At 45.8% G+C, this 12415-nt stretch overlaps 1 protein-coding gene across 1 annotated transcript in view; it reads right to left on the minus strand.

The window, feature by feature from the left end:
- Positions 1-2621: 2621 nt before the first annotated feature.
- The window catches only part of LOC144603587 (transmembrane protein 178B-like), a 243335-nt gene continuing 233541 nt past the window's right edge, over positions 2622-12415 (minus strand). Inside the window, exon 4 of the mRNA XM_078417016.1 lies at positions 2622-3476. Coding sequence (XP_078273142.1) covers positions 3226-3476 — 251 coding nt within the window. The 3' untranslated portion in view covers positions 2622-3225. The remainder of the gene's footprint in view (positions 3477-12415) is intronic.

The following is a 12415-nucleotide window of genomic DNA, read 5'->3' on the forward strand; positions in this document are numbered from 1 at the left end:
GTGACGTTTTGGGTCAGAACCTTTCTTCAGACTGGAAATGGAGAGGCGTGGTGGAACACTGGAGGTAGGAAAAGCCCAGAACACTGGAGGTAGGAAAAGGCCTTGTTCTGGCCTTAAAGCACCTCCAGTCCCCTCTACTTTCAGTCTGAATAAGGGTTCCAACATGAAACATCATCATCATCATATATATACAGCCGGAAACAGGCCTTTTTGGCCCTCCAAGTCCGTGCCGCCCAGCGATCCCCGTACATTAACACTATCCTACACCCACTAGGGACAATTTTTTACATTTACCCAGCCAATTAACCTACATACCCATCCTTTTTCTCCAGAGATGCTGTCTGACCTGCTGAATTACTCCAGCACTTTGTGCTCATCCAAGCATCGGCGTGTGACCAATTTGTGGGCCCAGTTCTAGTACTTGGAAGGGAGCTTAGTTTCGGCCTTTTGGAACCTGGAGAATTGGACAATGGGCAATGAAACACTGAGAACTTTCTTCACTCAACGTTTGTGAATGTGGGTTGTTTAATGTTCACTCAAGGTTGGATTGTAAGGGGACCAATTCTGCAGGAGAGTGGAGCTGTGGTAAACCATCTTTGCTCTCATTGAACAGTGGATAAGGCCGCTGTAACAGAGTTGCACCAAGTGTGGAGTGACCGTAGGCAGTGAAAACGTTCCATCTTTCAAAGAGCACAAATATGGATTTGCCATATAATGTAGGAAGAGGCCGTTTGGCCAATCGAGTCCCCGCCAGTACTTAGAGCAATCTTATCCCCAACCAAATTTCCCTCGTTACCTATTCACCCCACATTCCCACACCACCGACCCCCTCCCACCTACGCTACCACTAACATGTAGGAAGGAACTTCAGACGAAGATAAACACCAAAAGCTGGAGTAACTCAGCGGGTCAGGCAACATCTCTGGAGAAAAGGTGACGTTTCAGGTCGAGACCCTTTTTCAGACAGAAAGGGAAACTGGAGGTATGAAAAGGTTCAGAGCAAATCAGAGCCAGCACCAATGACCAAGGAATGGTGGAGCCCACAATGGTCCATTGTTGGCTGTGGAAGAGGTGATAGCGAAGGGATATATGAATGCAAACAGTGGAACTAGTGCACAGGCAGGTACAGGTTACTGAGCTGGATGATCAGCCATGATCATATTGAATGGCGGTGCAGGCTCGAAGGGCCGAATGGCCTACTCCTGCACCTAGTTTCTATGTTTCTATGTTTACAACTAGGGTGGGGGAGGGGGGGTGGAGGGGGTGGAGGGGGAGGAAATGCAAGCGTTACTTGAATTTAGAGAAATCAATATAAATACCACAGCGTTTTAAGCTGCCCAAGCGAATTATGAGGTGCTGTTCCTCCAATTTGCATATGGCTTCATTCTGACAGTGGAGGAGGCCCATGACACAAAGGTCAGTATGGGAATGAGAAGGGGGATTAAAATGTTTGGCAACCGGGAGATCATGTAGGTCAAAGTGAACAGAGGCGTATGTGTTCAGCGAAATGATCGATCAGTTTGCGTTAGGTCTCGTCAATATATAGGAGTCCACACCTAGAACAACGGATACAGTAGATGAGGTTGGAGGAGGCTCCCATTAACACTGAGTGATTTATGATGACCAATTAACCTTTGCAATTCTTGCGGATGTGGGAAGAAACTGGAGCATCTGGAAGAAACCCATGGGGTCACTGAGAAGAAATCCAGACAGAGATTGCAGGATGTCAGGGATTGGTGTTTACGTACTCAGAAGGGCTCAGGCAGACAGGTTTTCATATCTCAGAATAGGTGGGAAGTTGGACTTCTACTGCAGCATCACAAAGCCCTGGTTGTACCATTCTGGGCACTGCATCTTAGGAAGGCTCTACTGATTTGGCAGAGTGAAAACCTGACCAAGAATTAATTTATGTAAAAAGATTAATTACTACCTTGAATTTCAGAACTTTAAGGGATGATTTAATTGAATAGATTAAATGGAACTAATATTGTGGAAAGGGAGAATAACCTTGTTTGGACTGAAGACGAGCACTATGCTGCAAATAATGTAGCTGTTGCCTTGCAGCATCAGAGGTCCAAGTGCAATCCTGACCTCCAGTGCTGTCGATGTGGAGTTTGCACGTTCTTCCTGTGACTAGGTGGGTTTCCTCCGGGTGCACCAGTTTCCTCCCACAACCCAGTGATGTGCAGATCGATAGATTAATTGACTGCTACAAAATGCCCCGAGGGTGTAGGTGAGTGGGATCTGTGGGTTGTTGATGAGATTGCCCGAGAATAAAATGGGATGGGAGTGGCATGATAGTAGCATAGGTCAGTGAGGACTCTGTGGGCCGAGCGGCCTGTTTCTCTGCTGTACCAGTGACTGGGAAGTGCTGCTGAAAAACTGGTGTTAGAACTTTCAAATACGGCCTTAAGGAAGACTTTTAGCACGGGAGTAATTTGTAACTGATCTGTGCATGGCTATTCAATGCTCCATGAATTATGAGTCTTAAGCCTAAGGTTGGTGGGTTTTTATTGACCAACAGCATTGAAGGACAAGGCAGAGGTATTTCCTAGTAAGCCCCGATCTCAGTGAGTGGTACAACAGGGTAAATGGCCTATTCCTCCAGCTCGAACGATTTAATGACCATCTCAAAGCCATTTGATGATGGGGTTGAAATTTAATTTTAAAAATAATGAAAATCATCACCACATTATCAAGGCATAATTCAGCCCCTGTTCAAATTCAGTTTCCAGTACAGTTTATTTCTGCAGGGAAGAAAGAAAATTACAATTTCACGAGTTACACTTATCATAAAATACACACACGCACGCATACACCCACACATACACACATACGTGTTGGTATGAAAGTGATCATGTGAAAATACATCCGACACACAAAGTTCTGGGTTTTAATGGAGGAGATTTCTGTACACTACATCAGGTAAGTTGGGGCATATCCACCATGATAAACTTGACTAATCAAATCTATTCATCGGCACAACCAAGATGTGGGAGTGTTGATCATCTCCGTTGAATGGAACAGTTTAGATACAGCATATACATTGTGTTCTTCTTCATTCAAAGAATTAAGACTAACATATAAGTCAAGAATTATACACTGCTCAGGGTTTGCTGTTGAATAATTTCCAGCTTGTGCCATCAAAGGTCCATCAAGCCAGGCACCAAGTGAGCAAGACCCTCAGCCTGGTTGCCCCTCTGATTTGGCCACTTCCTTTGAGCTCTAGCAGACAGTCCCGTTCTCCGGCCTGGATTTGGGGTAGCTTGTCCTGGGGACGGTCTGGACCGAAGGCGCCAGGGTGCAGAAGAAGCCAGCAATGAGCGTCAAGCCAAGGCCGCCCCAGGCGCAGAACATGGACCAGCCGTACCCGTGGCTGATGTCATCGGGCAGCCCGTACAGGTATCTGGGGTAGCGCGATAGTTCAAAGTTAATTCCAGCGACGCAGGTGCACAGTGAAATGATGCAAAACGTACCTGTGAAAAGAGATAAGAACGTTCAGTTAAACCCACATGATAACTACAGAGATTTTAAAAAAAGCTAATGCATAGTCAAGGCAAATAAAGAATGTTCTTCTAGCAGTGACAAGGGCAGTAACCTTTCATTCAACGATTGCCAGCTATGGATCTACTTCCTTTTCAGCTTTAAAGTCCTGGCTTCATCCTAATTCCCTCCTCCACGGACTGTTGCTGCTCCAGGAGGCCAAGACCGGACCTGGTGTATCCCACCTTGGACTGGTTGGACGCAGGAACATACAGCACATGAACAGGTCATTCAGCTCACTAGATCAATGCTGACCAGTGGGAACTCATCCATATTAATCCCACTCCCAGCACTTGCCCATGAGCTTCCGTGCCTAGGCTAGGTGAATCAAATGCTTAAGTTCACTGGAATTTAGAAGGATGAGAGGGGATCTTAAAGAAACATATAAAATTCTTAAGGGATCGGACTACATGCAGTTCCCCATGTTGGAGGAGTCCCGAACCAGGGGTCACAGTTTAAGAATAAGGGGTAGGCCATTTAGGACTGAGATGTGGAAAAACATTTTCAGCCAGAGAGTTGTGAATCTGTGAACTTCTCTGCCACAGAAGGCAATGGAGGCCAATTCACTGGATGTATTCAAGAGAGAATTAGATATCGCTCTTCGGGCTAACAGAATCAAGGGATACGGGGAGAAAGCAAGAACAGGGTACTGATTCTGGATGATCAGCCGTAATCATATTGAATGGCGGTGCTGGTTCGAAGGGCCCAATGGCCTACTCCAGCACCTATTTTCTATGTTTCTAAATGTTCCCACTTGAATCACTCTCTCTGGCAATGCACTCCAGGTTCTCATCAGTCTACGGGTAAAGAAGATTCCCCTCAGATCCGCTGTAAATCTCTTATCCCGTACCCTAGATCAATGTCCTCTCGTTTTGTCTACCTCTGAAAGGTATCCTGCAGTCTACTCTATTCCCATAATGCTGTCCCACCTACACTCCCTCCATTTGACCTGCCTCATTCCTCAAGATGTCGGGCCATGTTCCTACCCTTGTTGTTTTATCTATATACGTTCTCTTAAACACATCTCAAAGATTCTGTCCCCTCTGAGCATTTGTTTCACGAAGGTGGATCCAGTTATTTTTGGGAAATTAAAATCCTCTGATATTATAACCATATTTTTATTACCTCTCTGATATCTGCTTACAAATCAGTTCCACTACCTCTTGTTCACTGTAGAGAAATGAATTACACCCCAACAAAATGACAACATCCCGTTTCTTCCTCATCTCTACTCATTTGACCTTGTTTAAGTTTTCTCGGATATCCCCTCTCTCAATGCCGACCAATGCAATGTCACCTCTTGCTTTACACCCCTCCAGTCTTGCATGAATATTTTATAACCCAGGGTATTGAGTTGCCAGTCCTGCCCCTCCAACCAAGTCTCAGTGGTGATAATAATATACTTCCTCACGGAGATTACAGCTTTGAGTTCACCCACCTCATTCGTTGACTCTTTGCATTAGTTGAGAAGCAACTTCGCTTTGAATTCCCCTGACGTGCGCTTGTTCTGCCTACTGGGCACCAACTATTTCCCCTTGTACCTCTCCATCTGAAAATATATTCTGAGCCCCATTCCCTTGCCAACTAAGTTTCAGCCTACCGCGTAAGATGTCAGCTCAATGAATAATGAGAAAGTATCACAGTGGCAACAATTAAAGCAATGTAAAAATGGTAGGGTAAATATTCCCCTTGCTCTGTTAATCGGCAGATAAACTGAAGTGAGCTTCTTTCAGGTAAATGCATGCACTTACTGCCGATAGTTGGACTGGTATAGTGGCGCAGCTGATAGAGCTGCTACCTCACAGCATCAGTAACCTGAGTTCAACCCTGACCTCCGGTGCTGTATGTGTGGAGTTTGCATGTTCTCCCTGTAAGGGTTTCCTCTGGGTGCTCCGGTATCCCACCTCCCAAAGACATGTGGGATAGTAGGTTAATTGGCCAGTGTAAATTGTCCATTGTATAGGTGAATGGCGGAATCTGGGAACAAACTGACAGGAATAAAATGGGATTAGTGTAAATGGTGATTGTTGATCTGTGTGGAGTCAGTGGGCTGAAGGACCCATGTCTTTAGTTGTTTTTTAGTTTTGGAGATACTGAATGGAAACAGGCCTTTCAGCCTGGTCCGCGCCGACCAGCGATCCCCGTACACTAGCACTACCCTACACACTAGTGGCAATTTGCAATTTTTACCAAAGCCAAATTAACCTACAAACCTGTACGTCTTTGGAATGTGGGAGGAACTTGGCGAACCCGGGGAAAACCCACGCGGTTACAGGAAGAACATACAAACTCCGTATAGCCAGCACCTGTAGTAAGGCAGCAACTCTACCGCTGCACCCCCGTGCGGCCAAACTAAGTCCATGCTTTGGCTTGCCCTCCTTTACCATGAGTGACAACAAAGTGACCAAGGAAGTCCTCTGATCAGTCATGATCACATTGAATGGTGGTGCTGGCTCGAAGGGCCGAATGGCCTGCTCCTGCACCTATTGTCTATTGTCTGACTACCGCTATGTTGAAAGAATTGCACAAGGTGGAACAAATGGCTGTGAAAACATCTCTGCAATGTGAAGACTGCGAAGTTAACACTACATCGTCAAAACTGAGTTACAAATATGAATGCATAGACAAGGCTGCTACATAATGTTGTGGAAGCAGGTGAACTTTAAAGAGTGACATGGCCAAAGCTGTGATGAATGATTCTCTTCCCATTTCAAGTTTGCGGACCTGGTTTCATCGGACATCCCACTGCATAGTTCTCCCTCCAGACCTGTCCCCAGTACCCCTGGTCCTCACCTTCTACCCCCACCATCCTCCGCATTCAACTGATCATCATGTGTAGTTTCCGCCACCTCCAACAAGATTACATCACCCTACATGTATTCCCCTCCCCTTTCCTTTAAACATTCTCAAGGGATCACCCCCTTCGCATCTCCCTGGTCCACTCTTCCATTCCATCCAACCATTCCGCATCTTTCGATGCCTGCCCTTATTCATTGGGAGATGCAACACTTGTCCTTTCACCTCTTCCCTTCCCACCATCCAGGCGTCCAAACAGTCCATCCAGGTAGAGCAACGCTTCACTTGCACTTCTTCCAATCTACTCTTGCATTCGGTGTTCACAACATAGTCATAGAGTCATGGTGTGATACAGTGTGGAAACTGGCCCAAATTGCCCACATGTCCCAGCTACACTAGTCCCACCTGCTTGCGTTTGGTCCATATCCCTTCAAACCTGTGGTATCCATGTATCTGTCGAACTGTTTCTTAAATGTTGGGATAGTCCCTGCCTCAACTACCTCCTCTATCAGCTTGTTTTATGTACTCACCATTCTTTGTGTGGAAAAGTTACCCCTCAGGTTCCTATTAAATCTTTTCCCCTTCACCTTAAGCCTATGTCCTCTGGTCCTCGGTTCACCTACTCTGGGCAAGACTCTGTGCAGAGGAACATGATCTCCTCTGCACCAGAGAGTCCAAAAACAAACTGGGTAATCCGTTTACCTGCACCCAGCCCTCAGCCCTCCAGTCTTGAATTCATCACACTTTTGGATATCTTGCTTATTCCGTTTGCATCAAAACTGAGCAGGCCTGCTGTATGTCATTTATCTGGAACATTGACTCAGTTTGTCCTCTCTCCATTCCCACCGTCTGACCTTCTGGGCATTTCCTACAGTCCAGCGTTTCACAGCGTGTACCTGTTACTTTGTGTACGTTCCTTCCCTCTCTCTTTCCAACATCCCTCATTAGGCTGTCAACCACGGCCTCATCTGCAGCCTGCCTCTACGGCAACTCTACCCTCATCCAATCAGAGATATTCCTTTTGTCCGATGCATCCCTCTCTGCAACTTAAAACAAACATGTTTTCACTTTGACTAAGGGTCTTCGACCTGCAAAGTGAATTCTGTTTCTTCCTCCACAGATGCTATCTGATCTGCCAAGGATGTCGAGCATTTTCTGATTTTGAATTAGAGACTGACCCATCCTCACCACTAACATATCCCAGTATTACACAGGGACAGACTCCTCTCCATAGGTACAGTATCCCAGTGACAGACTCATCCCCACCACTACTCTACCTCAGCATTATAGAGTGACAGACATTACCTCACAGCACTGTACCCCAGTGTTATAGAGTGACACATCTGACCTCACAGTACAGTGGTACAGTGGGCCAATGGTAGAGTTGCTGCCTTACAGCGCCAGATACGCAGGTTCGATCCTGACTCTGGATGCTGTCTGTGTGAGGTTTGTACGGTCTTCTTGTGACCGTGTGGGTTTTCTCTGGGTGCTCCCACATTCCAAAAAAGACGTGCAGGTTTGTAGGGTAATTGACTTTTGTAAATTGCCCCAAAGGTGTAAGATAGAACTAGTGTACAGGTGGTCAGCACTGACTCAGTGGGCCGAAGGGCCTGTTTTCATGCTGTATTTCTAAAACTAAAACTAAAACCTGCTGTACCCCAGTGTTAAACAGGGGTAGACCAATCCTCACCAGTACTGAAACCCAGTGTTTGCAGTGGCAGAACTGATCTTACCAGTTCTGTCCCCAGTGATATACAGGAACACACTCTCTCCACCAGTAGTGCACCCTCGTGTTATATAGGGGTAGATTCTCCCCACCAGTACTGTACCCTAGTATTATACAGTACAGACCCGTCTCCACAATACTGTGCCCCATTGTACAGTTATAGACTTGCCCCCATCTGCCTTGCACCCCTGTGCCATACATTGCCAGACCCATCCTCAGCAATACTGTTCCCTGGTGTTATACAATGACAGGAACATCCCCACCAGTACCAGTACCTGTGTTGTACAGTGACAGACCTATGTCCACCAGTACTGTGCCTCTGTCTTACAGCTGCCCCACCAGTGTTGTACAATTGTATTATAGAGCACAGGCCTTTATACAGCCCTATGTACCTCGTGTTTTATGGATCAAAGTGCCCTTTGAAGCCTCATCCTGACAGCGAAAAGATTGACGATTGTACTTCTGTGTATTTTTCTTAATGGAAGCGTGCACAGAATATAAATGTCATGAGTCCAATACTGCCGGTGAAGGCTTTCAGAGCTTCATTGGTTTCTATGTGATTACATTCCTCACTAGTGCGCGGAAAGCAGAAAATGGCCCAGATGCCCCTGAAGAAGGGGGAGGTGAATCAACACTCACATTGAGAGGGCTTGAAAGGAGTAGATAAGGGAATAAGTGATGCCCCCATGAACTCATGTGTGGCTGCAATATTGACAGTACGAGTGTTTAAGGTGGTTTGAAGTGGGTTGCTTCGGGGAGGCTGTTTACACAGGCTACCCTCTCACATGAAAGTACATGCACAGGGGAGGAAAGGTTTGTTCAATCACACACTTAAAAATAAATTTCCATCATTATGCACTTGACAGAACAGGTTGCTAAATGGATGGCATTTGAATGCAGTGAAATGTTTGATGGGAACCTATTAAAATAGTTTTTGTTTCAAGCTGCCACCAAAGACTTCAAAAAGCATCTATAAATTAGCCCAGAGTAGCTGGACTATTATTAAGCAGTATCATTTTTCCAAACATGAATGATTCAGGAAGAGGGTTGATCAGCTGATAATTGTACACATCTCCAGCCTTCCGCCTGGGTTGCCCTCTGCATAATTATTGAGATGGAGGGACTTGGCCTCTGGCATTAATAGATCTGATTCATTGCTGTTATGAATACCGAGGATAGTGCTGACTCCTTTGCTTTCTCTGTGCTGCAACAATTTGCTGATCACGCATCAGATTGGCTTGAGGCAAGAGAAAATATAATTGGTACAGGGGTTGGAAAATAAGAGAGGGAAAGGATACACTAATGAAGCAAGGACCTTTCCCTGTCCTTCACAACAGTGGCGCAGGGGTAGAGTCGTTGCCTTACAGCGCCAGAGACCCATGTTCGATCCTGACTACGGGGGTTGTCTGTACGGAGTTTGTGCATTTTCCCTGTGACCACGTGGGCTATCTCCAGGTGCTCCGGTTTCCTCCCACACTCCAAAGACGTTAATTGGATCCGATAAAAATTGTACATTGTCTGTAGTGCATAGGATAGTGCTAGAGTACGGGGCGAATGGCCTCTGTAAATTGCCCCAAGTGTGTAAGGAATGGATGAGAAAGTGGCATAATGTAGAACTAGAGTGAAGGGGTGGTCGGTGTGGACTCGTTGGGCCAAAGGGCTTGTATCTCCAAAGGTCTAACAAAAGGTCTAAAGTGGTAGCACTCTCACCTTTGGCACAGAGGTGAGTTCAAAACTGAGTGGGTTACCTGGGCTAACAGTCCCTGTGGTGTATTGGAGGAGTCCTTTGGATGCTGTGTTAGCCTGGTGGCTCCCACAGTTGGGTGGGAAGTGTCCCAATGTGCTGTTCACATACTGTATATGGCAATGCACCATTCACAGAAGAGCAGAAGAATTCTAACTCCTTTCCTAGTCCATACTGATATATAGACACTAAATAGGTTACAGGTACACCACCGACTTGCTGGCGAATGATGGCCCGGTACCTCCAATACACGAGAGGATTGCGTGTGATGCACGTTCTTTCAGGACATGTACCTCCATGCTGAAAGAGTTAATTGTTTTTTTTGTTAATTGTTAATTCTTTATTGACGTTTCTAGCAGTCGGTGCTTTAGGGACTCTGGAGGGGTATGATTAGTGGGTCAGTGGTGTATTGCTGAATTATTATTAAGTGACCTCTTTTGCAGCGGCAAAATTGGATAAACAGGCAAGGCCCTGGAACCAAGGGTGCAGGACGATGGTGTACCTGTACATACTTAATGACTTCGTTATTTGTTGTATGGTCTTGTTATGTTTGCCCTTAGAACAGCAGTGGATTTGAGAGGTTATGAACTTGCATGCTTTCTTTGCTGAGCAGCAGCTGCCTGAGGTACCTCCAGCTTTCACCCATCTGGAATTAGTCCATAACTCCTAAAATATAGGCTTGGTGATGGTTGGGCGATAGAAATATCATCTCTCTGACAAGCAGGAAGCTCTCACTGAGTGATTTTATTTTATTTTGCTTCTTTTTATTCAATGACAAAGTTAAAATTTTCAATCCACTCGCTTTGCACCAGGACGTTCCCACCAAAGAGCACAGGGGGGAACACCTTCACCGAGATGGTTCAAGAAGGTGGCTCACCACCAGCCTCTCACAGTGTGTTAGGGAGGGTCACCCACATCCTAAAAAAAACAATGGTTCAAACAAAACAAAAGTTCAAAGCTTGTGAGAGCCAGCGTTTAGCCACTGGCTCAGAACATCAGACTAGAACACAAATCGAATTTCTGCCTGAGCTCATTAACTTTGGTAAAAAAAAACTAGGAGTGTGGATTAGCTTTTTAAACAGTGAGGTTGAATGGTGCTACTGTTCAAAGGGACCTGGGTGTCCTTGTACTCAAAATCAGTTAACATGCAGATACAGCAATCGACCAGGGATGGAAACGATATGGTGCAACTTTACTGTAATAGTGGAGACTTTGTGTGGCAGTTATAAAGGGACCATATCTCAAGAATGTATACAGTATGGTCTCTTTCTCTAAGATATAAATGCCATAGAGAGAGTGCAGCAAAGGTTGGCCAGTTTGATTCTTGGTGTGGTGTGTTAGTGGTGGAGAGGTTAAGCAAAACTCGGTTTAGTTCAGGAGAAAAACTGCAGATGCTGGTAGACACAAAATGCTGGAGTAACTCAACGGGTCAGGGAGCATCTCGGGAGAGAAGGAATGGGTGACGTTACTGGTCGAAAAAGGTCTGAAGAAGGGTTTCGACCTGAAACGTCATGCATTCCTTCTCTCTCTCTCTCTCTCTCTCTCTAGAGATGCTGCCTTACCCGCTGAGTTACTCCAGCATTTTGATTCTACCTGGGTTTGGTTTAGTTTAGTTTAGTTTAGTTTGGAGATACAGGCCCTTCGGACCACTGAGTCCACACACCCACCAGTGACCCCTGCACACTAACATTATCCTACACTCCTGGGGACAATTGACAATTTTACCAAAGCCAATTAATCTACAAATCTGTACGTCCTTGGAGTGTGGGAGGAAACCGGGGCACCCTGGGAAAACCTACGCAGGGCACGGGGTGAACGTACCATCTCCACACAGACAGCACCCGTAGTCAGGATTGAACCTGGGTGTCAGGTGCTGTAAGGCAGCAACACTACTGCTGCGCCACCGTGCCGCCCTTACTCTCTCAAGTTCAGAAGAATGAAACATAGATGATTCTTATGGGGGCTTGACGTGGCAGGCGAGGAGTTCATGTTTGCCCTGACTGGAATGTCTAGAATCAGGGTCCACGGTCTCTAAATGACTGGTCGGCCGCAGGACAGAAATGAGGAGACACTTCTCCTCCCGGAGGGTAGTGAATATTTGGAAGTCCCTGCACAAGGATTCTGAGGAGGATCGCTCACTGAGTACATTCAAAATGTGTTGTGTGTACATTTATAAATAATGAGGTATGAAAGGATGTGGAGTTTGTGCAGCAAAATGACAGTGAGGTGAAAGATCTCATTAAACGATGGAGCAGGCGTGGATGGCACACTCCCACTTCTATTTCTTATGTACTTGTGTCTTTTATGTGAAAACATGGTTTCACATTCACTTCTGTTAAAAATGCTCAGATGTGCATCTTGTCCTCGTTTCTCAAACTCTCATGGATGTGCTTTTGTCACTTTAACTTCCCGTTCTGAAACACTGCTGTCTGACATTCAGACATTCATGGAGCCCGAATAATTGACTGCTCAGAACTGCATAAAATATCCTACTTAACCTGTGCCCTTGGCAAATTCGCCACTGTCTTCCTTCTATTTACATGTGCGTGTATAAGAATTGGAAGCCTGTTCTCAGCATCTCAGCAGGATGTGCTACCCTAGGTCTC

The sequence above is a fragment of the Rhinoraja longicauda genome, chromosome 20 (assembly GCF_053455715.1).
Source record: "Rhinoraja longicauda isolate Sanriku21f chromosome 20, sRhiLon1.1, whole genome shotgun sequence".
Classification (NCBI taxonomy): Eukaryota; Metazoa; Chordata; class Chondrichthyes; order Rajiformes; family Arhynchobatidae; genus Rhinoraja; species Rhinoraja longicauda.